Below are 27,931 nucleotides of genomic sequence, written 5' to 3'. Positions count from 1 at the left end.
TAGAGCATGTATATGGGGAAGTGAGCTTGGCTGGCTGGATAGAGGGGGCCTGAGGCTGTGTGGGTAGATAGCTCCAGGGTGTCTATGGATCCCGTCAATGATTATGTCACAGAAATTAGCCGGCAGATTATAAAGAAGATACCGAAAGAGATCAAGATCAAAACTGCTGTGAGCTAACGAAATGGATCTAGGTTATAACCCCGCATAACAATCCCCTTATTCGCTAGCCCTGCTCTGGGGGATGTGTCTCCCTCACCCTATGCCCGCTCTCTGGCTGTTCGGGGAGGGGGGCAGCAGAGCTGGTAACACAGCCCTGTGCCCTGAGAGCTGGGACAGCTGTGAAGAGCCAGAGGTTGAAACAGCTGTAAGGCCGGACAGGGAGGTAGAGAAAGCTGCTAACATCTGCATTGGTGGTTCAGTGGTAGAATTCTCGCCTGCCACGCGGGAGGCCCGGGTTCGATTCCCGGCCAATGCAACAAAGAAATGTTTTGTTTGCCTGAGTTTCTACTTTTCCCAAAATCAGGCACCCTCCACAGCCAGTTAAAAACCCTCCGCCCTCCGCCCTCAGCCTTCTTCTGTCCTAGGGCCATGGGGCAAGTGTGGAAAATCCGGGCAAGGGGGAGGGTTTCATTGTCTAGATAAGGCAAAGCCCCTAATATTGGGACTCTCACTGAAGGACTGTCTGGATATATGGACTCTCTACTCAGACCCTATGCCACCAGCACTCCCAGCTATCTCCGCGACACCACTGATTTCCTGAGGAAACTACAATGCATTGGTGACCTCCCAGAAAACACCATCCTAGCCACCATGGATGTAGAGGCTCTCTACACAAACATCCCACACACAGATGGAATACAAGCTGTCAGGAACACTATCCCTGATGATGCCACAGCACAACTGGCTGCTGAGCTCTGTGCCTTTATACTTACACACAACTATTTCAAATTTGATGACAATATATATCTCCAGATCAGTGGCACTGCTATGGGCACCCGCATGGCCCCACAATATGCCAATATCTTCATGGCCGACCTGGAACAACGCTTCCTCAGCTCTCGTCCACTCACACCCCTTCTCTATCTACGCTACATTGATGACATCTTCATCATCTGGACCCATGGGAAGGAGACTCTGGAAAAATTCCACCACGATTTTAACAGCTTCCACCCCACTATCAACCTCAGCCTAAACCAATCTACATGGGAGGTCCACTTTCTTGACACCACGGTGCAAATAAGTGATGGTCACATTAACACCACCCTATATCGAAAACCCACCGACCGCTATGCCTACCTTCATGCCTCCAGCTTCCATCCCGGGCACATCACACGATCCATTGTCTACAGCCAAGCACTGAGGTACAACCGCATCTGCTCTGACCCCTCAGACAGAGACCAACACCTACAAAATCTCCACCAAGCATTCTCAAAACTACAATACCCACACGAGGAAATAAGGAAACAGATCAACAGAGCCAGACGTGTACCCAGAAGCCTCCTACTGCAAGACAAACCCAAGAGAGAAACCAACAGGACTCCACTGGCCATCACATACAGCCCCCAGCTAAAACCCCTCCAACGCATCATCAAGGATCTACAACCCATCCTGGACAATGATCCCACGCTTTCACAGGCCTTGGGTGGCAGGCCAATCCTTGCCCACAGACAACCTGCCAACCTGAAACATATTCTCACCAGTAACTGCACACCACACCATAATAACTCTAGCTCAGGAACCAATCCATGCAACAAACCTCGATGTCAACTCTGCCCACATATCTACACCAGCGACACCATCACAGGACCTAACCAGATCAGCCACACCATCACTGGTTCATTCACCTGCACATCCACCAATGTAATATACGCCATCATATGCCAGCAATGCCCCTCTGCTATGTACATCGGACAAACTGGACAGTCTCTACGGAAAAGGATAAACGGACACAAATCAGACATTAGGAATGGCAATATACAAAAACCTGTAGGAGAGCACTTCAACCTCCCTGGCCACACTATAGCAGACCTTAAGGTGGCCATCCTGCAGCAAAAAAACTTCAGGACCAGACTTCAAAGAGAAACTGCTGAGCTTCAGTTCATCTGCAAATTTGACACCATCAGCTCAGGATTGAACAAAGACTGTGAATGGCTTGCCAATTACAGAACCAGTTTCTCCTCTCTTGGTTTTCACACCTCAACTGCTAGAACAGGGCCTCATCCTCCCTGATTGAACTGACCTCGTTATCTCTAACTTGCTTGCTAGCACACATATATATACCTGCCCCTGGATATTTCCATTACATGCATCTGAGGAAGTGGGTATTCACCCACGAAAGCTCATGCCCCAAAACGTCTGTTAGTCTATAAGGTGCCACAGGATTTTTTGCTGCTTTTACAGATCCAGACTAACACGGCTACCCTCTGATACTTAATATTGGGACGGTCCTGTTAATATCGGGGTGTCTGCTCACCCTATAACAGCAAAGCAGACGGCAGGATGCTGATTTTCTCTTTACGTTCCCACACCCTCTACCTATCCACCCCCACATCCCTCTATCCATCCATCCATGCACCCATTCCCATAAACACCCTCCATCTATCCAATCCCGTTCCCCCCTCTATCCATCCATCCATGCACCCATTCCCATAAACACCCTCTATCTATCCAATCCCGTTCCCCCCTCTATCCATCCATCCATGCACCCATTCCCATAAACACCCCCGTTCCCCCCTCTATCCATTCATCCATGCACCCATTCCCATAAACACCCCCGTTCCCCCCTCTATCCATCCATCCATGCACCCATTCCCATAAACACCCTCCATCTATCCAATCCCGTTCCCCCCTCTATCCATCCATCCATGCACCCATTCCCATAAACACCCTCTATCTATCCAATCCCGTTCCCCCCTCTATCCATCCATCCATGCACCCATTCCCATAAACACCCCCGTTCCCCCCCTCTATCCATTCATCCATGCACCCATTCCCATAAACACCCCCGTTCCCCCCTCTATCCATCCATCCATGCACCCATTCCCATAAACACCCTCCATCTATCCAATCCCGTTCCCCCCTCTATCCATTCATCCATGCACCCATTCCCATAAACACCCCCGTTCCCCCCTCTATCCATCCATCCATGCACCCATTCCAATAAACACCCCCGTTCCCCCCTCTATCCATCCATCCATGCACCCATTCCCATAAACACCCTCCATCTATCCATCCCCGTTCCCCCCTCTATCCATCCATCCATCCCCATAAACACCCTCCATCTATCCAATCCCGTTCCCCCCTCTATCCATCCATGCACCCATTCCCATAAACACCCCCGTTCCCCCCATCCATCCATCGATGCACCCATTCCCATAAACACCCTCCATCTATCCATCCCCGTTCCCCCCTCTATCCACCCATCCATGCACCCATTCCCATAAACACCCTCCATCTATCCATCCCCGTTCCCCCCCTCTATCCATCCATCCATGCACCCATTCCCATAAACACCCCCGTTCCCCCCTCTATCCATCCATCCATCCATCCATTCCCATAAACACCCTCCATCTATCCAATCCCGTTCCCCCCTCTATCCATCCATCCATGCACCCATTCCCATAAACACCCTCCATCTATCCATCCCCGTTCCCCCCTCTATCCATCCATCCATGCACCCATTCCCATAAACACCCTCCATCTATCCATCCCCATTCCCCCCTCTATCCATCCATCCATGCACCCATTCCCATAAACACCCTCCATCTATCCATCCCCGTTCCCCCCTCTATCCATCCATACATGCACCCATTCCCATAAACACCCTCGTTCCCCCCTCTATCCATCCATCCATGCACCCATTCCCATAAACACCCCCGTTCCCCCCTCTATCCATCCATCCATGCATCCATTCCCATAAACACCCTCCATCTATCCAATCCCATTCCCCCCTCTATCCATCCATCCATGCACCCATTCCCATAAACACTCTCAATCTATCCAGCCCAGAGCCCAGGGGCTAGCCATAGGAATGGCGGTCACCCACCTCTGGGATGACCATACATTCGGCAATCATCCATGATGCAGCCAACTTTGTGCCATGCGTCCTGATTTTTATTACACAGGGAGGCTAAGTCTGTCTGTCTCATCCTGGCCTGGTTTCCCTTCTCGCTGTCTTTCTGCGTGAAGCAGGCCTGCGGCCTCCCACGTACCCGCAAGGCTCCCATTTCTCTGGGCTTCTCAGCTGGCTGCTACAGCCATGTTCTTTTATTATTCTCATCATCATTTTGAGGGGGGGGTCTGGGTGATTTCTGTCAAGGCTCCTTGCCTCCCTGGCCCCCATTTCTCTCCCTCACCACCCCCAACCAGCGAGAAACACAGAGAAAGATCTAACATCTTTCTTCCCTCTTCCGGCATGGCTAGGCCACATGGGCGACCATCCACCTCCCTCCGGTTCACCCAACCTCAGCCCAGATGATACCAGCGACACCAACGTCCCCAATCCAGTGGGAATCCCCAAAATATCTTTTCTCTGGAGCAGGGAAGCCCTGGTCTCCTTTGGGCGAAGAAGGGAACACCTGGGCCGGTAGTTTTGGGCTTACTCCCAGCAGAAGGTTGCTCAGATGGACGCTGGGATGGTGCTGAAGGTTTACAAAGAAGGTGGTTTGCAATGAATGGATCTGAGCTGTGGTCGTCTGCAGATGGGGTGGGCCGGCTTTGCTAAGGGAGAATTGGTGGCCCAATGGGAGAATTCCTGCACCTGCAAATTCAATTCTTCCCCAGCGCATAAGTAGGATGGTTGCGTTCACATTCCCTCCTGATTTCCAGTGTGCGCACCCTGTAACGTCAGCTGTTCCTGGGAGACAGTCAAAAACCATGGCAACGCCAAATTACAGGCGATGCCTTTTATTAGTTACAAAGGGTGTTTAAATCTCCCAGGCTGGTTCCACTTATCCTACTGTTCCTTTTTCTTTCTTTCCATCTCAGTTTTCCTTTTAATTTCCTCTTTCTTGCTTTCTTTCCAGTTTTTTTTTATTATTTGCTCTCTCTCTTTTTCCTATTTTCCCTCATAATTTTCCCTTCCTTCTTTCACATTCTTTCCCTTTTCCATCTTTCTTCATATTTTGCTTTCTTTTTCTCTTCCTTTCTAAACTTTTCCCCATTTTTTTCCTTTTTCTCTTTCCCAATTTCCCCCTTTTTTTTTGGTCTTTTTCTTTCTCCTCCCAACCCCCTGTCCCCACAACGCCAGAGGATCGCACCAGCTTTCACCCCCACAGAGAATCCCCGAGGGAGCCCCTGTCCCACATGAAGTTTCTACAGCCAGACCCTGGGGCCCAAGCTGGAGGGGGTGTCTCGGGGGGGGGCAGTTCTTGTAGGGCAGGGCTCTGTGCCCATGGGGGGAGCCTAGGGACCCTACACATAGACACCCTCAGGGAATCATTGCAGCCCCCCATGCCGGGAGCTGCCCCGGCAGTTTCCCACCCCCCCAGCCCCAGCCCAGCGGGGGGAGCCTGGGAACGCCTGCCAGGCGTGTGCGTGTCAATTTCCCCCCTTTGATCCGGCCGCGGAAAGTGACACGATTGCTCCAAAGCGCCCCAGGCTTCACACCCGGAGCCATCAAGGGGGGCAGGGAAGGGATCATTTGCTGGGGGTCAAAGGGGACAATTCACCCCCCCTCAGTCCTTGGTTCCTCCCCCTCCCACACTATTCATAGGTCTATCTGGTCCCCCCCGCACCCCCCATGTCTTTACAGGCCGCGATATAATCACCGGTAATATCTATAACCTGACACAACTTGCCCCCCCTCCCCACCGCCCAGGAAGTTTTCGGAATTAATGCCAAGGGCCCTTTGGGGCAACCCTGTCACTGGGAGTGAGAGAGAGAGAAAATCTAAGAAAGAAAGAAAAAAACTCAAGAAAGAAAGAGGCGAACCAGACGAGGAGGGCAAAGAGAAGAGCCAGACACGGAAACAGCCCGTGAGATTCAAACTTTTTTCTTGCAGCCCGGGCGCCGCTTTCCCTTGCTCTGCAAAAGGAGCCCCCCCCCGGGCCCAAAAAGTGGGTTTGTGCATTGGCCGGGAATCGAACCCGGGCCTCCCGCGTGGCAGGCGAGAATTCTACCACTGAACCACCAATGCCACATCTGGAAGAGTTTTCCACCGCCTTCCCTTTACAGCTCTTCTCACATCTGGCCCCCTCCAGTTGCTCCACATCTCTGGCCTTCAGGGCACACGTGTCACTGCCTTCTCCCATGCTGCTCCGCTCCTCTCCTCCCAGGAACATTGTAGACTCCGGAGTCCCGATGTCTCTCCGTTGTTGGGTTCGGGATAATGCTGTCGTGCAGAGATGTGTTATGGGGGAAGGTTATTAGTCAGTACATAATTCATCGCTTTCGACTTTCCTGCTCATGAAAGAGATCTCGGCGTCATTGTGGAGAGTTCTCTGAAAGTCAGATCCATGCAAAATTCGCAACACCCTCAACCCCAATTGCAAACCCATCCTTCTTTTCATATACGTCCCTTCCAACACATGTGATCCTCTCATTTCTAGGGCTTCTGGGCATGAGTTACAGTGATAATTATCTTTTTGAGTGAGTTCAGTCAAAGCTACTTGCCTCCTGGCCCTCCACGTCTCTCAGAATGTGGGAATCATTAAGACAGGGATAGATAATAAGGCAGCAAATATCCTGTTGCCTCTATATAAACCCATGGTGCGTCCACACCTTGAATACTGCGAGCAGGTGTGGTCACCCCATCTCAAAAAACAGATATCGGAATTGGAAAAGGTTCAGAAAAGGGCAACAAAAATTATGAGGGGCCTGGAACGGCTTCCGTATAAGGAGAGATTAATAAGACTGGGACTTTTCAGCTTGGAAAAGAGGTGACTAAGGAGGGATATGAGAGAGGTCTATAAAATCATGACTGGTGGGGAGAAAGTAAATAAGGAAGTGATACTCCTCCTCATAACACAGGAACTAGGGAGCAAGGAACAAAAGGACGTATTTCTTCACACAACGCACAGTCAACCTGTGGAACTCCTCGCCAGAGGCTGCTGTGAAGGCCACGACTATAACAGGGCTCAAAAAAGAATTAAGATAAATTCATAGAGGATAGGTCCATCGATGGCTATTAGCCAGGATGGGCAGGGATGGTGTCCCTAGCCTTTGTTTGCCAGCAGCTGGGAATGGGCAACAGAGGATGGATCACTTGATGATTACTCAGAGGAGCGGAGCAGCATGGGAGAAGGCAGTGACACGTGTGCCCTGAAGGCCAGAGATGTGGAGCAACTGGAGGGGGCCAGATGTGAGAACAGCTGTAAAGGGAAGACGGTGGAAAGCTCTTCCAGATGTGGCATTGGTGGTTCAGTGGTAGAATTCTCGCCTGCCACGCGGGAGGCCCGGGTTCGATTCCCGGCCAATGCACAGACCCACTTTTTGGGCCCTGGGGGGGCTCCTTTTGCGAGCAGGGGAAAGCGGCGCCCGGGCTGCAAGAAAAAAGTTTGAATCTCACGGGCTGTTTCGGTGTCTGGCTCCTCTCTTTGCACTCCTCGTCTGGTTCGCCTCTTTCTTTCTTGAGTTTTTTTCTTTTTTTCTTAGATTTTCTCTCTCTCTCACTCCCAGTGACAGGGTTGCCCCAAAGGGCCCTTGGTATTAATTCCGAAAACTTCCTGGGCGGTGGGGAGGGGGGGCAAGTTGTGTCAGGCTATAGATATTACCGGTGATTATATCGCGGCCTGTAAAGACATGGGGGGTGCGGGGGGGACCAGATAGACCTATGATTAGTGTGGGAGGGGGAGGAACCAAGGACTGAGGGGGGGTGAACTGTCCCCTTTGACCCCCAGCAAATGATCCCCTCCCTGCCCCCCTTGATGGCTCCGGGTGTGAAGCCTGGGGCGCTTTGGAGCAATCGTGTCACTTTCTGTGGCGGGATCAAAGGGGGGAAATTGACACGCACACGCCTGGCAGGCGTTCCCAGGCTCCCCCCGCTGGGCTGGGGCTGGGGGGGGGGTGGGAAACTGCCGGGGAGCTCCCGGCATGGGGGGCTGCAATGATTCCCTGAGGGTGTCTATGTGTAGGGTCCCCAGGCTCCCCCCATGGGCACAGAGCCCTGCCCTACAAGAACCCCCCCCTTAAGACACCCCCTCCAGCTTGGGCCCCAGGGTCTGGCTGTAGAAACTTCGTGTGGGCCAGGGGCTCCCTCGGGGATTCTCTGTGGGGGTGAAAGCTGGTGCGATCCTCTGGCGTTGTGGGGACAGGGGGCTGGGGGGAGAAAGAAAAAGACCCCCAACTAGTGACTGGGAGATGCGAGGGGCCAAAAATCTCCCCTTCCAAAGAAAATGTGATTGCAAGAAAGCTGGGCAGGGGGGGCTGATTCTTCCTTCTACCCCCCCAAATGCTCTGATGCAGTAAATCCCTTTCCCAGCTGCGTCTGAGCCCAGCCCAGTTGATACCAGTAACACCAGCATCCCCAGCCCAGTGGGGAAGGGCAGAATGTTTTCCGCCGGGGCACTGGTGCCTGGGGAGAAAACAAAACCCAAATGCAGGAAGCTTTGCAGAGTCAGCGGGGAAAGAGTTTGCCCCACACGTGTGCAATCCCAATGGCTTCCCCTTCTTTCTGTATTTTTCTTCTGCTTTCCCTCCCCCTTGATTTTCCTTTTATTCTCTTGCTTTCCTCACTTCTGTCTTTCTCATTTTCTTTCTCACATTTCCTTGAGGGGGTTTCCGCTGTCTTTCCATCTTCCCCAGGTTTTTGCTTTCCTATTTTCTCTTCCTTTCCTAATATTTCTTATTTTTCACTCCCCCTTACTTGGCTTTTCTCCCCCAAAACTTGGCCACTCCATTCAGCTCCAGAAAAGGAGGAGGGAGGTAAATTGTTCTCCTCAACCCCCGCTGAGGACAGGATGAGAAGCAAGGGCGGTTTAGGTGGGACCTTAGGAAAAACTTCCTGTCAGGGGGGTTAAGCACTGGAATAAATTGCCCAGGCAGGTGGGGGAATCTCCGTCATTGGGGATTTTTAAGAGCAGGCTGGACAAACACCTGTCCAGGATGGTCTATAGATCATAGAAGATCAAGGTTGGAGGAGGCCTCAGGAGGGATCTAGTCCAACCCTCTGCTCAAAGCAGGACCAACCCCAACTAAATCATCCCAGCCAGGACTTTGTCAAGCCGGGCCTTCAAAACCTTAGTCCTGGTTTTTAAATACTTAGTTCCACCTTGAGTGTAGGGGAACCGGATCGAGGTCCCTTCCAGTCCTATGATTCTGCGTTTCCTGCGCCAGAAGATGCCAGCTTCCACCAGGGCAGAGGATCCCAGGGGATCCAGCCAGCCCCTGGGAGGGGTACCTCTGTGTGGGGATACCCCTGCAGGGCAGGGCTCTGGTCCCATGGGGTGAGGCGCCCTGCAAATAGACACCCTCACACCACCTTTGGATATATCCGTGCAGTGTGTGTCGTTCCACACACATACACACACACACATGCATAAGTCTCCCGCTCCCCCCAGGCCTAGAGCTGGGAGCCTGGGAAAGGCCACCCCAACTTGCGTGTCAATCCCCCCCCCCCTTTGATCCAACCTCTACAAGTGACAAGGTTGCTCCAAAGGGAGCCCAAGAGGCTTGACACCTGGAGCCCCCAGGGTGGGGAAGAGAAGCCCCTGCCCAGGAAGGGGGGCAGCTCCCCACACACTCCCAGTCCCAGGGGGGGTCTGGGCCACATGGCCCCTAAGGGGCTGGGCTGCAGCTTGTCTCAGGGTCAGGCAGCAGCTGCTCCAGGGAGCGAAGGGAAAATCTGGAGTCAGACCTGTCCTGTACCAGACACAGAGTGAACATACCAACCCCCAGCACTACTGCCCCTGAGACACACGCTAACACAAAACACAGCCACGTCCCCTCAGACACACGCTAACACACTCACGTCCCCTCAGATCCACGCTAACGCAAAACACAGCCACGTCCCCTCAAATCCACGCTAACACAAAACACAGCCACGTCCCCTCAGATCCACGCTAACACACCCACGTCCCCTCAGACACATACTAACACACCCACATCCCCTCAGACACACACTAACACACCCACGTCCCCTCAGACACACACTAACACAAAACACACCCACGTCCCCTCAGACACACTTAACACAAAACACAGCCATGTCCCCTCAGACACACACTAACACACCCACGTCCCCTCAGACCCACGCTAACACAAAACACACCCACGTCCCCTCAGACACACTTAACACAAAACACACCCATGTCCCCTCAGACACACAACACAAAACACACCCATGTCCCCTCAAACACATGCTAACCCAAAACACACCCACGTCCCCTCAGACACACGCTAACACAAAACACAGCCACGTCCCCTCAGATCCACGCTAACACAAAACACACCCACGTCCCCTCAGACACACTTAACACAAAACACAGCCATGTCCCCTCAGACACATCTAACACAAAACACACCCATGTCCCCTCAGACACATGCTAACCCAAAACACACCCACGTCCCCTCAGACACATGCTAACACACCCACTTCCCCTCAGACCCACGCTAACACAAAAAACTCCCATGTCCCCTCAGACATACACTTAATACAAAACACACCCATGTCCCCTCAGACCCACGCTAACACAAAACACACCCACGTCCCCTCAGACACACACTAACACACCCACATTCCCTCAGACACACACTAACACAAAACACACCCACGTCCTCTCAGACACACGCTAACACAAAACACACTCACGTCCCCTCAGACCCACACTAACGCAAAACACATCCACATCCCCTCAGACACACACTAACACAACACACCCACCTCCGCTCAGACACACACTAACACGCCCACATCCCCTCAAACACACACAAAACACACCCACATCCCCTCAGACACACACTAACACACCCACGTCCCCTCAGACCCACGCTAACACAAAACACACCCATGTCCCCTCAGACACACTTAACACAAAACACAGCCATGTCCCCTTAGACACACTTAACACAAAACACACCCATGTCCCCTCAGACACATGCTAACCCAAAACACAACCACGTCCCCTCAGACATACACTTAATACAAACACACCCACGTCCCCTCAGACACACGCTAACACAAAACACTCCCACATCCCCTCAGATGCATGCCAACGCAAAACACATACTTCCCCTCACACACCCTACCTTCAAACACTCATAAACACACACATCCTTACGCTCACATACCAGAACCACATTAACTTGAAACAGACACTCTTTTACACACACACACACACACACACACACACACACACACACAGGTTGCTAACTTTCGAATCACACAAAATCAAATACCCTGGCCCCGCCCCTTCCCTGAAGCTCCGCCCCTACTCACTACTTCCCCCCTCCCTCAGTGGCTCTCTCTCCCCCACACTCATTCACTGTCACCAGGCTGGGGCAGGGGGTTGGGGTGTGGGAGGGGGTGAGGGACCTGGCTGGGGGTGCAGGCTCTGGGGTGGGGCTGGGGATGAGGGGTTTGGGGTGCAGGAGGAGACTCCAGGCTGAGGGGTGGGGCAGAGGGGTTCAGGGTGTGGGAGGGGGCTCCAAGCTGGGACAGGGAGTTGGGATGTGGGAGGGGGTGAGGGCTCCATCTGGGGATGCAGGCTCTGAGGTGGGGCTGAGGATGAGGGGTTTGGGGTGCAGGAGAGGGCTCCAGGCTGGGGGATGGGGCAGAGGGGTTCAGGGTGTGGGAGGGGGCTCCAGGCTGGGGCAGGGAATTGGGATGTGGGAGGGGGTGAGGGATCTGGCCAGGGGTGCAGGCTCTGGGGTGGGGCCAGGGATGAAGGGTTTGGGGTGCAGGAGGGGGCTTCAGGCTGGGGGGTGAGGCAGAGGGGTTCACGGTGTGGGAGGGGGCTCCAAGCTGGGGCAGGAAATTGGGATGTGGGAGGGGGTGAGGGATCTGGCCGGGGGTGCAGGCTCTGGGATGGGGCCAAGGATGAGGGGTTTGGGGTGTATGAGGGGGGGTCTGGGAGGGGGGCTCAGGGCTGGATGGTGGGCTTACTTTGGGTGGCTCCCGGCCACTGGCGCAGTGGGGCTAAGGCAGGTTCCCTGCCTGTCCTGGTTCCACACTGCCCCCCGGAAGCAGCCAGCAGGTCCGGCTCCTAGGCGGGGGCACCAGGAGGCTCTGTGCATTGCTCTCACCCACAGGCACTGCTCCACCAGCTCCCATTGGCCACGGCTCCCGGCCAATGGTAGGGGAGAGCCGGCGCTTAGGGTGGGGGCAGCGCACGGAGCCCCCACCCCCCCCTCCGCCTAGGAGCTGGACCTGCTGGCCTGGCACTAGATGTGGCCTGGTGGGCCGCATGTCTCTCACCCTGCCTCCCTGTTAAAGGGTCTGAAATTGACTCCCACTTTGTTCCACGGGCCTTGTCTCTTTCTCCGTGTTAGGGGGACCCTTGCTCAGACCCTGCGATCGCTTAGAGGGTGAGAGGATCGCCTATAGCTCGAGCAGGGATGAAATCGCTAACCGACACGGTTAGCAGAAGCAGGCGGGTGTGTGAGCGGATTGTTCTTTGCTCATTCCCCAGGAGGCCCTAATACCAGCCCAGTCAATCCCAGTAACCCCTGTGGGCAGCAGGTATTATAGGGGAGGGGAGGCTAGGCCTCCCCAAACCCAGCCCGTGGCCCCACCCATGCTGCCTCTCTCCCCCAAAGCCAGCAGGCCGGTGCTTGGGGCTCTTCCAGCTGTGTTGGGGGGGGGCTTAGCGATCTGGCAGATGAGGGGGTGTATGGAAGGGGTGAGGGAGGGGAGGGGCCTCCGGTGGAAGGGGGGTCCAGGGGCTCGCTTCCCCAAACTGCAGGGTTCACGCACCACGCACGAGTAACACCACGCTCCCCAATCCACCGGGCACCCCAGATCCTTTCTCTGGTGCCTGGATCCCTGGGCTTGCCAAGCTGTAGCGGGAATTCCTGTAGGCCGTGCTGGTGGCCTCATCAGGAAGAAGAGATCTTCTGTGCACGCAGCTGAGCTGCAGTGATACGACTAGGGCCCTTCGTTTTCGGGTTTTATTGTGTTTACTTTTTCCCGGGGATTTATCAGGGTTTATTAAGCCTCCTGGCCAAAAAAATCGATGCTAAAAATGATGTTTTTGGGTCAACAGCGGAGGAGTTTTTTTGGTGGCTGAAGAGCATCCAGTAGATTAATACTTCGATGACGGGAGCTCATTGAGGTTTCCTGCCGCACTAAAGCAGAACTCAAAACACAATGCCACCTCAGAGCCTGCCCCCGCCCGTTTGCTTACTGTGTGTACCTCCTAGACGCGGAGGTTTTTAAGGTCAGGCTTGACAAAGCCCTGGCTGGGATGATTTAGTTGGGGTTGGTCCTGCTTTGAGCAGGGGGTTGGACTAGATCCCTCCTGAGGTCCCTTCCAACCCTGATCTCTGATTCTATGAAAGCCCTGGATGCGATGATTTAGTTGGGGTTGGTCCTGCTTTGAGCAGGGGGTTGGATCACTAGATGACCTCATAGATTCATAGACTTTAAGGTCAGAAGGGATCATTATGATCATCTAGTCTGACCCCCTGCACAACGTAGGCCACAGATCCTCACTCACCCACTCCTGTAACAAACCCCTAACCTATGTCTGAGTTATTGAAGTCTCACATCATGGTTTGAAGACCTCAAGCTGCAGAGAATCCACCAGCGAGTGACCCGTGCCCCACGCTGCAGAGGAAGGTGAAAAACCCCCAGGGCCTCTGCCAATCTGCCCCGGAGGAAAATTCCTTCCCAACCGCAAATATGGCGATCGGCTAAACCCTGAGCATGTGGGCAAGACTCACCAGCCAGCACTCAGGAAAGAATTCTCTGTAGTAACTCAGATCCCACCACATCTAACATCAAATCACAGACCACTGGGCATACTTACCGGCTGGTAATCAAAGACGAATTAATTGCCAAAATTAGGCTATCCCATCATACCATCCCCTCCATAAACTTATCAAGCTCAGTCGTGAAGCCAGATATGTCTTTTGCTGCCTCTGCTCCCCTTGGAAGGCTGTTCCAGAACGTCACTCCTCTAATGGTTAGAAACCTTCGTCTAATTTCAAATCTAAACTTCCTGAGGTCCTTTCCAACCCTGATCGGCTGTGATTCTGTGACTAATACCCAGCCTTGCTTGCTACAGCAGGCAGCGTTTCATCTACACACAGAGGCCTGGTCCACACTACAGTGTTAAATCGATTTAAACAGCGTTAAATCGATTTAACGCTGTACCCGTCCACACTACAAGGCACTTTAAATCGATTTTAAGGGCTCTTAAAATCGATTTCTGTACTCCTCCCCAACGAGAGGAGTAACCCTAAAATCGATATTACTATATCGATTTAGGGTTAGTGTGGACGGAAATCGAAGTTATTGGTCTCATTCTTTTACTGAGCTACCCAGAGTGCACCGCTCCGGAAATCAATGGTAGCCCAGGACCATGGACCAATGTGCCCTAGTGTGGACGTGTAAAATCAATTTTATAAACCCAGTTTTATAAAACCGGTTTTAATAATTTCGATTTTATGCTGTAGTGTAGACGTGGCCAGAGACGTGTTACCGTAACCACACCTGTCTCATGCCGTGTGTTGCATTTTCCTAGCAAAGCAAGTTACTTTTTGGGGGGGGATAGATTTGAATGGTACAAAAGTAGGGTGAAAACGAGGAAAATCCTGAATAATAGTTCTGGTAAAACCCAGGATTTTTTCCGGTCAAGATCGGTTTAAACTGAAAACGAAGGGCCGGAGTTAACACAGCCTGGGATAGCCAGCTGCAGCAGAATTCACGGCTGCCATCCAGTGCTGTCTCTCACACCTCCCTGATTTCTTGCGGTTGCCTCTCTAATGTCCCCTTTGCCCGCTGAAAAAATCGAGCTAGCTTTTCTTGCATTGCCGTCACACAGAGAACGGAAATGTAAGTACCCAGGGAGCAAATATTTAATATCTAGCAAAGAACATGGGCTAGAAGCTGTAGCTAGAGAAATGGAGGATGGAAATGAGACGTGTGTTTTGAACAGGGAGCGTCAGTAACGAGTGGAACAATTTAGCAAGGACTGAGGGGGCTTCTCCGTTGCAAGGAATTTTTAAATCCATATGGTGTGAGGGGAGGTGGTAGAAAGGCCGGGATACACGGATGTGTGTGTAAAATGGAATGGGAGGAGAGGCAGAAAATTCACCTCTTCGGCTCACTGGCGGGAGGGTCTCCTTGGCCGCGAAAAATGACCCGGCGAGTGTGGCTTGGCAGGCAGCGCACGGTCCCATAAACTCACGTGATCTGGGTTGAAAGCCTGACGTCTCAAGCGGGGAAAGTATTTCACGTCTCCCGCGCCTCAGTTTCCCCATTTGTGACATGGGAGGCAACGATCCTCCGGCTCTTTCGTGAAGGACTTGGAGATCACTGGGTGGAAAAGAGCCAGGGATCAATATTATTAGGGCATTTGTCGCCCTTCAGCGTCCAGAGACTGCAGCTGGTTTCGCCTCATGGCGCTGAATTCACCAGCCCTCTGCTAGAGAGATCCCTCCCCATCCCCTCAACAAGCTACTGCATTCGAACTGCATGACTGGCCATGCCCAGACCCCCCCCCCATACAAATGCCCAGCGCCTTGCACACCACCACCCCTGCCCACAGCCCCACCACAATTGCCCAGCACCCCACACAGAACCCCCACTCCCTAGTGGCCCAACACACAGATCTTCCGCGCCCCCTCGCAGCCCAGCACCCACCACAGACCTCCCAAGAGACCCCCTTGCCTGGAGGGGCCCAGCCAAGCCCCCCACGCTGTCCTGTCCGCCCCCACTGGCTGAGCCCGGACAGGCTTCTGCATCAGTCCCAGGGGGCTCAGCTCCGGGGAGACAGATAGGGCCCCCCAGCTGGTGGGAAGTAGAGACTGTCCAGAGCCGGAGGTGCACTGGGGTCTGGCCAGGGGGCAGAGAGGAGCAAGGGAGTGGGGCTAGGGGCTGAGACGAGCAGGAGCGGCGGGGCAGGGGGTCTCGGGGCAGGCTGGGGCCCCTTCTGAGCATGGGCCTGGCTCCACTGGCACCATTGTAAACCCGGCAGTGGGGTGAGGGGAGTAGATTCCATGCCAGGAATTGGGGGGCAGAGTATTCCATGTGTGACCCACACAAAGAGCCGCCACGCCCACTCAGTGGGCAACACAACCCCCCTTTTTGCCGCCCTTCCATCCCCCCACACCCAGTTTTGACACCAAACTCACACGCAGAGCCGAGATCTGTGAGTCCATATTCGAATTTTTATTTTTCAGAAATACACAGATGGGGAAGAGGGCGGGGAGCGGGGGGGACGGGAAATCTATATATACAAGAAGGGGGAAAAATACCCCCACTCCTCTCCCCTTCCCTCCCCACCCCCCCAGCAGGGCCACCCAGAGGATTCAGGGGGCCTGGGGCAAAGCAATTTTGGGGGCCCCTTCCATAAAAAAAGTTGCACTACTATAGAATACTATATTCTCATGGGGGCCCCTATGGGGCCTGGGGCAAATTGCCCTACTTGTCCCCCCCCCTCTGGGTAGCCCTGCCCCCCAGCTTTGGCGCTCGAGCTATTATCTTGTTCCTGAATATTATTTAATGTCTAGGGTTAGCTGGCTAAGCTGCTGGACACTAAGGGTTTGTCCTGAGGTGGACAAAAAAGGGACGTGACCCCCTCCCCCCGTTTCATAGAATCCCAGAATCTCAGGGTTGGAAGGGACCTCAGGAGGGATCTAGTCCAACCCCCTTAGGGTGACCAGATAAGTGTGAACAATCGGGACGAGGGTGGGGGATAACAGGAAAAAACTCCAAAAATCGGGACTGTCCCTATAAAATCAGAACATCTGGTCACCCTAAACCCCCTGCTCAAAGCGGGCCCAATCCCCAACTAAATCAACCGGCCCATAACATAATTTTAACAAAAAATCACGGTGGGACGGGAAGAAAATCAGCATCTCGATTTGCCGGCGGCTTTGGGATTCCCCCGGCGTTTCTTCCCATGCCGGGAGCAAGCGATTTCTCTCTTTGAAAGGAAAACCCGTCCTAGCTGGGTCTTTAAGGAAAACAAGTTGCAGTAACCACGCACCCCCCCTTCCCCCTCCCCCAAAAAAACCCTCCCCAAACACCCCACCTCCCATAAACCTCCTAATATACAATATATAGAGAATTTAATATACACTCTATGGATTTACAAGGGGGTCCCTGGCCCCTAGGGCCATGGTCTCCAGACATTGAGCTCCGGGGGCTGGCCAGCAGAGTTCTGTGAGCCGCTCAGCTTGCCCCGAGTGCCTTTGGCGGAGTTCCCCGGCTGGGCCCGGCCGGCCGCGAGGCTTTGCAGTCTGTGGCCGGCGGGGAAGGCCGGAGCCGGGTGCAGGACGCAGGCGGGGTCCCCGAGCGGCGGGCTGCAGCTGGGCCAGGCGTCGCGGGCGTACCTGCCGTAGGCCGGGTTGGGGAAGGGGCTGCCCGACGGCGGCTCCCGGGCGGTGATTTTTTCCATGCAGTGGCAGATGCGCTCCATCAGGTAGGCCTTCTTGCCCGCGCAGATGCCCGGGCTGGAGTGGAGGAAACGCGTGGCCTGGCTCAGGCATTCCCGATAGCCGCTGTGGTACCTCTGCAGAAAGGTGTCCTCTCGCCTCGCCGGCTCTGTGGGGCGTTGCAAAAACCGCCAACGACAAAGGGGGGCTGATTAGCAAGGGATCATGCAAAGGGGGGCAGCGGGGCACGTGCCCCGGAGCGGCCTCTGATCCCCAAACCACTGGGGACGGGACACCCAACGCCCTGCAGACTGAGAACCCCACACCTCCGGGTCTGCTAAGGCGGGGGCTTTGCAGGGGGGTGGCCCAGAAATAAGTGGCGTTTGACGCCCTGGGCCGAAGCCAGTTTGAAATGGGGAACGTGCACAGGGCCAGATCCTCAGCTGGTGTAAATTGGGTCCGCCTGCTCTACAGACTCCCCGACGTTAATGTCACATGCGAACACTGGAGACGCCAATTTCTCAGCAAAGCTTGGATGAGTTGCACCTCTCGGCGAACTGGCGTCAGGGAAATACACTCACTGAGAACTTGCTTATGACGGTTTTCTACTCATGGAAACCAGCCGGCCCCAGTGGGTGAGTGAGAGGGGAACCCGCCCCCATGACTCAAGCAGACTGACTCCAGATTTACACCGGAGTAAGCGAAACAAGAATCAGCTCCTGTGATTTAAGTGGACTGACTTCAGATTTACACCAGGTTAAGCAAGAGGAGAATCAGCCCCTGTGATTTGAGCAAATTGACTCCAGCCCCCATGACTCAAGCGGACTGACTCCAGATTTACACTAGGGTAAGCGAGAGGGAAACCAGCCCCCATGATCCAAGTGGACTGACTCCAGATTTACACCGGAGTAAGCGAAACAAGAATCAGCCCCTGTGATTCAAGTGGACTGACTCCAGATTTACCGGGGTAAGCGAGAGGAGAATCAGCCCCTGTGATCTGAGCAAATTGACTCCAGATTTACCGGGGTAAGTGAGAGGGAAACCAGCCCCCGTGACTCAAGTGGACTGACTCCAGATTTACACCGGAGTAAGCGAAACAAGAATCAGCCCCTGTGATTTAAGTGGACTGACTCTAGATTTACCGGGGTAAGCGAGAGGAGAATCAGCCCCTGTGATCTGAGCAAATTGACTCCAGATTTACCGGGGTAAGCGAGAGGAGAATCAGCCCCTGTGATCTGAGCAAATTGACTCCAGATTTACCGGGGTAAGTGAGAGGGAAACCAGCCCCCGTGACTCAAGTGGACTGACTCCAGATTTACACCGGAGTAAGCAAAACAAGAATCAGCCCCCATGACTGAAGCGGACTGACTCCAGATTTACACCAGGGTAAGCAAGAGGAGAATCAGCCCCTGTGATTTGAGCAAATTGACTCCAGATTTACCAGGGTAAGCGAGAGGGGAATCCCTCCACAATTCAAGTGGACTGACTCCGTGTGTGATTAAAATCAGAACCAGGCTCCACCAGTTGGGTGTGACCCAGCTGAAATCAACAGCAAAACTGCCCTGGATGCCAACGCTGAAGCAGGTCTTGTGGCCAAGCAATGTATTTCTGCTTGGAGCCGCTGACCCTCTCCCTGGCCCCTGCGCAAAACCCCGGAGGCGGGATTTGAAAGCCAGAAATCACATAAGGTGGATCTGGCTGGTTGGGGCTGGGAGAAGTGAAAGCTCCTGCTGGAAAAGTGCTGAGCCTGGTGGAGTGGGAGCTGAGTCCAGAGCGGGGGGACTTAATTTCCTGCAGAGAAACTGAGGCAGGTCTACCCTTAAGGATGGCAACTAGGTGGAGGGGAGAAATCTGTAGCTCTGTCTACACCCAGGGTACCAGCATCACTGCGGGAGTCACGGGGTGGACTGTTTACACCGCTGAGCAACGTAGTTCTACCCACCTGATTTCCGAGTGCAGGACCAGGCCTGAGATCAGGATCTGGCCCTGCGGCCGGGCTGACTCCACACAGGAGTGTGAGACTTTAAAAGCCTGAGCGGGGTGAGTGATGGGTGCTGTGGGATGGAGTTGTGTGTACACACACACACACACACACCAGCGCTCATCCTGCCCAGTAGGGGGCAGCAGGGACACACACCCACCTACCCCCTAAGGAGTCCATGGCAAAACTCTTGGGCCAAACCCCCCTTCCCTTCCCAAGTGAGCCAGTCCCAGAACTCCCCCGCAGCATCTAAACACAGGGCACTCCCGATTTACACCAGAGAGAGAGGAGAACCTCCAACCGGTGCAAATCCGGATTAAGGCCAGGCAGAATGAGCCCCCTGGACTCCAATGAGGCTATCTCCTCTCGACCCAGTGTAAATCCGGAGTAACGCCACGGGCGCCCATGGGTCTGACTCCCCCCTCGCTCGCCCCGGTGTAAAAACCCACATGCCCAACGGACAAGCTCCAGATTTACACCAAAGCCAGTGAGGACCCCAGCGGAGCGACGCCAACTTGCCCCAGCTGAGCATCTGCCAGGTCCAGGCCGCCCCAGAGCTCCATCCAAAGAGGTGCGAGGACACGGGAGCCCCACGCCGGTCCCGGCTCAGGAAACCCGCCCCCCCCGGGGTCAAGGGATGTCTAGGGTGACCAAACATCCCCATCTCAGGCCTCGGCCTTGTATCCGCAGCTGTTCCCCCCGCCCGCCCCGAAAAGGGACCCCGGTTTTCACACTTGCTAGCCGGTCACCGTAGTCGTATCTGGTCCGGGCCCAACTTGGGTTGGCCAACGGGCCCCCCCGGGCTAGAGGCAAGGAAGAGGAGTAGCCGGCCGCGCCGAAGGGGATACCTGCAGGAGGCTGGGTCCTCACAAAGTGAACTGTTTTTTGTAAAATTTCGGCTTTTTCAACTTTGGGGTTTTTAAGTCTCTGCAAGGAAAACACCAATACGGAAGAAAGAGGGAGAGAAGGAGAAAGCGGGGGGGAAGGAGGGAAAGAGAGAAAGAGAAATTTGCGTTGGATCATTCGGTTTGGGGCAGCGGCGGGGGGCTGGGAGGAGGAAATCCGAATTGGCTTACCTCGTCCTGGGTGGCTTCTAACAGCAGGAGCCGGAGTCGCTCCAGGCTCCGGTTCATACGGTCCCGGCGCCGCTTCTCCAGCATAGGTTTCAGGAGCTGGAGGGGGACAGGGAAGGAAGGGGGGGCAGCTTTTTGAACGAGACACCCCGGAAGAGCGGGGAGCTCCGGGGAGGGAGCCCCCGGATCCGGAGTGAGACCCGAAGCGAGCGGACTCCGGACTTACCTTCCTGTCCTGTTTGCTGTCCCACTGGGCGCTGCTGCTCATGGTGGCGGCGGCCGGGCTGGGGGGGCGGCTGGGCCCCGGCGGCCCCTTTATGAGCCGGCCCCCGCCCCAGGCCCGGCCCCGCCGGCGCCGCCCCCCGGCCTTTGATCCGCCGCCGGAGCGTGGCGGGCCCCCGGCCCCCCCGCGGCGCGGCACACGAGTGGGGCAGGCCCGCGGGGGGAGAGCGCACCCCCGCCCCGGTCCCTCTTCCACTTAGGCCTGACCCCCAACCTGCCCCTGCACCCCTTCCCGCAGCCCTGACCCCTAACCTGCCTTCCCCTTCCCCATAGCCCTGACCCCCAACCTGCCCTCCCCTTCCACATAGCCCTGACCCCCAACCTGCCCGTGCCTCCCCTTCCCCGCAGCCCTGACCCCCAACCTGCCCTCCCCTTCCACATAGCCCTGACCCTCAACCTGCCCTCGCACCCTTCCCGCGGCCCTGACCCCCAACCTGCCCCTGATCCCCCTTTCCCACAGCCCTGACCCCCAACTTCCCTCTCCTTCCCCATAGCCCTGACCCCCAACCTGCCCGTGCCTCCCCTTCCCCTCAGCCCTGACCCCCAACTTCCCTCCCCCTCCCCTTCCCGCAGCCCTGACCCCCAACTTCCCTCCCCTTCCCCACAGCCCTGACCCCCAACCTGCCCCTGATCCCCCTTCCCCACAGCCCTGATCCCCAACTTCCCTCCCCTTCCCCACAGCCCTGGCCCCCAACCTGCCCCCGTCTCCCCTTCCCCACAGCCCTGGCCCCCAACCTGCCCCTGATCCCCTTCCCCACAACCCTGACCCCCAACCTGCCCCTGCCTCCCCTTCCCCGCAGCCCTGACCCCCAACTTCCCTCCTCTTCCCCATAGCCCTGACCCCCAACCTGCCCTCCCCTTCCCGCGACCCTGACCCCCAACCCGCCCCTGCCTCCCCTTCCCCGCAGCCCTGACCCCCAACTTCCCTCCCCCTCCCCTTCCTGCAGCCCTGACCCCCAACTTCCCTCCCCTTCCCCACAGCCCTGACCCCCAACCTGCCCCTGATCCCCCTTCCCCACAGCCCTGACCCCCAACCTGCCCCTGATCCCCCTTCCCGCAGCCCTGACCCCCAACCTGTCCCCGCAGCCCTTCCCTGCAGCCCTGACCCCCAACCTGCCCCTGATCCCCCTTCCCCACAGCCCTGGCCCCCAACCTGCCCCCGTCTCCCCTTCCCCACAGCCCTGACCCTCAACCTGCCCCTGATCCCCCTTCCCCACAGCCCTGACCCCCAACCTGCCCCGATCCCCCTTCCCCACAGCCCTGGCCCCCAACCTGCCCCTGTCTCCCCTTCCCCACAGCCCTGACCCTCAACTTCCCTCCCCCTCCCCTTCCCCACAGCCCTGGCCCCCAACCTGCCCCTGATCCCCCTTCCCCACAGCCCTGACCCCCAACCTGCCCCTGATCCCCCTTCCTCACAGCCCTGGCCCCCAACCTGCCCCCGTCTCCCCTTCCCCACAGCCCTGACCCTCAACCTGCCCCTGATCCCCCTTCCCCACAGCCCTGACCCCCAACCTGCCCCTGATCCCCCTTCCCGCAGCCCTGACCCCCAACCTGTCCTCGCAGCCCTTCCCTGCAGCCCTGACCCCCAACTTGCCCCTGCACCCCCTTCCCCGCAGTCCTTACCCCCAACTTCCCTCCCCTTCCCCACAGCCGTGGCCCCCAGCCTGCCCCCGCACCCCTTCCCCACAGCCCTGACCCCCAACTTCCCTCCCCCTCCCCACAGCCCTGGCCCCCAACCTGCCCCCGCACCCCCTTCCCCACAGCCCTGACCTCCAACTTCCCTCCCCTTCCCCGCAGCCCTGACCCCCAACCTGCCCCTGATCCCCTTCCCCACAGCCCTGACCCCCAACCTGCCCCTGATCCCCTTCCCCGCAGCCCTGACCCCCAACTTCCCTCCCTTTCCTCACAGCCCTGAGCCCCAACCTGCCCCCACACCCCTTCCCCTCAGTCCTGACCCCAACTTCCCTCCCCCTCCCCTTCCCGCAGCCCTGACCCCCAACTTTCCTCCCCTTCCCCACAGCCCTGACCCCCAACCTGCCCCTGATCCCCCTTCCCTGCACTTCTGACCCCCAACTTCCCTCCCCGTCCCCGCAGCCCTGACCCCCAACTTCCCTCCCCTTCCCCACAGCCCTGACCCCCAACTTCCCTCCCCCTCCCCTTCCCCACAGCCCTGACCCCCAATCTGCTCCTGCACCCCTTCCCCACAGCCCTGGCCCCAACTTCCCTCCCCTTCCCCACAGCCCTGACCCCCAACCTGCCCCTGATCCCCCTTCCCCGCAGCCCTGGCCCCCAACTTCCTTCCCCTTCCCCACATCCCTGACCCCCAACCTGCCCCTGCACCCCTTCCCCATAACCCTGACCCCCAACTTCCCTCCCCCTCCCCTTCCCCACAGCCCTGACCCCCAGCCTGCCCCTGCACCCACTTCCCCGCAGCCCTGACCCCCAACTTCCCTCCCCCACTTCTTTATAGCCCTGACCCCAACTTTCCAACCCCTCCCCCAATCCCTATAGCTCTGACCCCCAATTTTCATACCCCTCCCCCGACTCCCCTACAGTCCTGACCCCCAACTTCCATAAAGCCTTCCCAGAGAACGTTGCTACAACCCTGACCCCCCAATCCAGACCCGTCCTTGACCCGACCCCCACTTCCCCTCAAACCCCCCATTGCCCCACCCCATGCTCATCTCTCCTCAGCCCCCTGTTGCCCCACACCTATGCCCATCTCCCTCACCCCATCCATCCCTACAACCCAGCAGTTCCCAGCCCCAAATTCCTGTCACCCCGGACTCCACTGCCCAACTTCCATGGCCACCCCACAGCCCAGCCTCTCCTCCCCATCCAGGCAGCCATTCCTCCTGGGTATCCTCCCCCCGAAACCAGTGGGGTGACTCTCATGAACAGGCCCGCAAACCACTGACAAAGTGTCACTCCTGATTTACACCAGCAGGAGTGAGGGGTGAATTTGCCCCCACTGGAGTGACACCAGGGGCGAGCGAGGGTTAAAACGGCCCCAGTGGAGTGACTCCTGATTCACACCAGGGGTGAGCGGAGGGTGAAACGGCCCCAGTGATTCCAGTGGAGTGACTCCTGATTTACACCAGGGGTGAAACGGCCTCAGTGATGTGACTCCTGATTTACACCAGGGGTGAGTGAGGGGTGAAACGGCCCCAGCGATTCCAGTGAAGTGACTCCTGATTTACACCAGGGGTGAAACGGCCTCAGTGATGTGACTCCTGATTTACACCAGGGGTGAGCGGGGAGTGAAACGGCCCCAGTGATGTGACTCCTGATTTACAGCAGGGGTGAGCGAGGGGTGTTACAGCCCCAGTGATTCCAGTGGAATAACTCCAGATTCACACCAGGAGCGCAGGAGTGTAGACACAGATCACATACAAACCTTGCAGCTGCTTTCACCGGACAGTAGATTTTTTTTTTTTAAACCAAGCTGGATTTTACCACACTAGGGGGTTGAAATCAAGCAAGCAAACTGGCTACTGTGGGAAAGCTCTTTGTTGGTCCAAATCCCCCCACCCTGGTCCTCTGAGCCCCAACTTATCCCCAGGGCCCCACTTCGCAATGGAGGGAAAATTCCCTGCCTGGGATATGTTGTGGCCCTGAGCACCAGCTGTGGGCATTAGTCGAGGTGCCAGGGGCCTCTCACGCATGACAGAAGATGCAGCGAATATGCAAGAGGGTGGTGCAGGGGAGGAGGTGGGGAGGCCATTGTCAAGCTAATGGGTCAGGAAGTCTCCATGGGGAGGCTGGAATTAACCTTGGAAAGCTTGGGGCAACCCCGTGGCTGGTGTAAATCTGGCCACAGTGGAGCTATTGCTGATTGACACCCGCTGGGATCTGGCCCCATTGACTCCAGTGGCGAGATGCCCATTGACCCTAGCTGGGATCTGGCCCCATTGACTCCAATGGCGAGATGCCCATTGACACCAGCTGGGATCTGGCCCCATTGACTCCAATGGCGAGATGCCCATTGACATTGGCTGGGGTCTGGCCCCATTGACTCCAATGCAGAGACACTCATTGACCCTAGCTGGGATCTGGCCCCATTGACTCCAATGGCAAGATGCCCATTGACACCAGCTGGGGTCTGGCCCTGCTGGATTGTAGGTCGGGCTGATATGTGTTGCCCACGGTATGGCCAATATCTTATCCCATCACATTACTGAGTCACCGTGGTCCTTTGGGGTCAAGGGGGCCAATTCCCCCTCACTCACCCCAGTGAAAATCAGGAGCAACTCCAGCCAACGGGGCCCCTTTGCTGTGGGGTCAGAGCAATGCCCCCCGCTGACTCGAGTGTGTGTGTGGAGGGGGTTGTCGGCAGGCCTGAGCTATTTATTACCCTTTGTTGCAGCCCAGGGCGGCTTGTGTCTCGTGGGAACCTGCCACGGGCTGGACTTCCCAGTGTCGTAAAACCGAGGTGTGAGGCCCGGTGGGGGAGGGCCCCCAGCTCAAAGACTAGCGAGACGAGAAGTTTCTCATGGGGGCCCGGCCGGGAGGAAAGCCAGGCGCGTCGTCCACTGCCATATCCACCCATTCACAGACACACGAATACATACCCGGACTAGTAGCTAACCAGGCCTGAACCCCGGCATTCAGTCACTGAATAAAATTCTTCCAGCCACTGCCTTGGAGAGCTTTGTTCCCCGACAAGGCGTAAATGGCTCACAGGTCAAGTCCAAAGCAGACCAAAGGGATCTCCCCAAACTGGGGAACTGGGCAAATGAATGGCCGATTAAATTCACTGTTCAGCAATGCAAAATAATGCACATTGGAAAACAGAATCCCAGCTATCCCTATAAAATGATGGCGTCTGAATTAGCGGTTACCACCCAGGAAAGAGATCTTGGAGTCACTGTGGACAGTTCTCTGAAATCATCCGCTCAGGGTGCAGCGGCAGTCAAAAAAAACTGAACAATATTAGAAACCATTAAGAAAGACAGAAAATATCCTATTGCCTCGATATAAACCCATGGTGCGCCCACATCTTGAATACTGTGAGCAGGGGTGGTCGCCCCATGTCAAAAAAAGAGATATTAGAATTGGAAAAGGTTCAGAAAAGGGCCACAAAAAATGATTCGGGGTCTGGAACGGCTTCTGTATGAGGAGAGATTAAAAAGACTGGGACTTTTCAGCCTGGAAAAGAGACGACAAAGGGGGGATATGATAGAGGTCAATAAAATCATGGCTGGTGTGGAGACAGTAGATAAGGAAGTGTTATTTACCCCGTCTCATAACACAAGCACTAGGGGTCACCCAATGAAATGAACGGGCAGCAGGTTTGAAAGGAACAAAAGGAAATATTTCATCACACAACACACAGTCACCCTGGGGAACCCCTTGCCAGGGGATGTTGCGAAGATCGAGGCTAGAACAGGGTTCAGAAAAGACCTGAGAAGTTCCTGGAGGACAGGTCCATCAGTGGCTATTAGCCAGGGTGGGCAGGAATGCAACATCATGCATGAAGCAGTTTATCCACCTCCCACGACCAGTCCAGCTGGCCCGTGCCTTCAAAATTCCTGATGTTTCCCTGATCCGCCAAGCTGGCTTGAATCCGTCAGGCCAGCTGCTGAGACTTGTAACCTGTTGGGAAGCCTGGTAGCCTGTTCTCTTAGCTGTCCCCCTCGTTCATAGGTCAGGGATTCATAGCTAAGCAAGCCTATGGAGAGACAGCATGGGACTTCCGGATTCTGGTCCCAGCTCTGGGGTCTAGTGGTTAGAGCGGGGGAGATAAGACCCAGGACTCCTGGGTTCTCTCCCTTGCTGTGCAGTAGGGACTAGTGGTTAGAGCTGGGACGTTGTGCTTAGAGTAGGGATGGCTGGGAGGCAGGACTTTGTGACCCGCCTAAGGAATAGAAATTTGACAGGGGGCTCGTCAGCCGGGCAGACCAACGTGTAACACCCTCCAGTGGCTGGACGCTGGCGCCAGTCAAATTCAAACTGGAAACTTTTTTAAACGTGCAGGGAATTAAGGGACAACATCCCAAGGGCTGGGTGGATTCTCCATCACTGACAACTTTTCTATCAAGATGGGATGGGGGGTTTTCCTGAAAGATCTGCTCTGGTTCAGCCAGGAACTGATTCGGAGCTGTTCTCTGGCCTATCCTGAGCCCAACTGGCCTTCGTCTCTGTTTGATCCATGAGATCTTGCTGTGTCTTACAAGTTCCTTCCTTCCCACCGTTTGTTCGCCAGAGCTCAGGGATGTTCAGGGTCGCAGGAAGGTGCCACGCTGAAAGCTGATCTTTGCCCCCTGGACCAGCGAACCTGCGGGACTCTCTGCCACTGGAACGCACCGAGACAAAGAATTCAGCCAGATTCACAAGTGGACTGGACAGTTACAGCAATTCCCGCTGGGCATTACTGAAATGGACCCCCACACAACAGCCCCCTCTAGATATCCATCCCCATACACCCCATCTACCTGTCCCCGTTCACCCCCATCATCCGTCAGTGTAACCCCGTACACCCCATCTAGCCCCATACACGCCATCTACCTGCCCCCCTTCACTCCTATTGTCCATCTGTCAGTATAACCCCATACACCCCATCTAGCTCCACACACCCCATCTACCTGTCCCCGTTCACCCCCATCATCCGTCAGTGTAACCCCGTACACCCCATCTAGCCCCATACACGCCATCTACCTGTCCCCCTTCACTCCTATTGTCCATCTGTCAGTATAACCCCATACACCCCATCTAGCTCCATACACCCCATCTACCTGTCCCCGTTCACCCCCATCATCCATCTGTCAGTATATCCCCATACACCCCATCTATCCCCATACACCCCATCTACCTGTCCCTGTTCACCCCCATCGTCCATCTGTCAGTATATCCCCATACACCCCATCTATCCCCATACACCCCATCTACCTGTCCCCGTTCACCCCCATCGTCCATCTGTCAGTATATCCCCATACACCCCATCTATCCCCATACACCCCATCTACCTGTCCCCATTCACCCCCATCGTCCATCTGTCAGTATAACCCTGTACACCCCATCTAGCCCCATACACCCCATCCACCTGTCCTTGTTCACCCCCATCATCCATCTGTCAGTATATCCTCATACACTCCATCTATCCCCATACACCCCATCT

General features: G+C 55.7%; 1 protein-coding gene and 3 non-coding genes across 4 annotated transcripts; 2 read left to right on the top strand and 2 right to left on the bottom strand.

Moving 5' to 3' along the window:
- Positions 1 to 404: 404 nt before the first annotated feature.
- TRNAG-GCC (transfer RNA glycine (anticodon GCC)) lies at positions 405 to 475 on the top strand. Its single transcript has one exon. It is a non-coding gene; the product is annotated as a tRNA-Gly (tRNA).
- Positions 476 to 6,065: 5,590 nt separating this feature from the next.
- On the bottom strand, positions 6,066 to 6,136 carry TRNAG-GCC (transfer RNA glycine (anticodon GCC)). Its single transcript has one exon. It is a non-coding gene; the product is annotated as a tRNA-Gly (tRNA).
- Positions 6,137 to 7,348: 1,212 nt separating this feature from the next.
- Positions 7,349 to 7,419, top strand: TRNAG-GCC (transfer RNA glycine (anticodon GCC)). Its single transcript has one exon. It is a non-coding gene; the product is annotated as a tRNA-Gly (tRNA).
- A 9,754-nt stretch (positions 7,420 to 17,173) lies between these two features.
- LOC127039445 (transcription factor HES-7.1-like) lies at positions 17,174 to 20,848 on the bottom strand. The gene is made up of 4 exons (XM_050933198.1): positions 20,759 to 20,848; positions 20,536 to 20,631; positions 20,308 to 20,386; positions 17,174 to 17,647 (listed from the first exon to the last, which is right to left on the bottom strand). The coding sequence occupies exons 1-4, from the start codon at positions 20,798 to 20,800 to the stop codon at positions 17,214 to 17,216; spliced, it is 651 nt and encodes a 216-aa protein (XP_050789155.1). The 5' UTR covers positions 20,801 to 20,848; the 3' UTR covers positions 17,174 to 17,213.
- Between the last annotated feature and the right edge of the window lie 7,083 nt (positions 20,849 to 27,931).

This window comes from Gopherus flavomarginatus, chromosome 23, assembly GCF_025201925.1.
Source record: "Gopherus flavomarginatus isolate rGopFla2 chromosome 23, rGopFla2.mat.asm, whole genome shotgun sequence".
NCBI classification, from domain to species: domain Eukaryota; kingdom Metazoa; phylum Chordata; order Testudines; family Testudinidae; genus Gopherus; species Gopherus flavomarginatus.
This window is presented reverse-complemented; position numbering and strand designations above follow the sequence as displayed.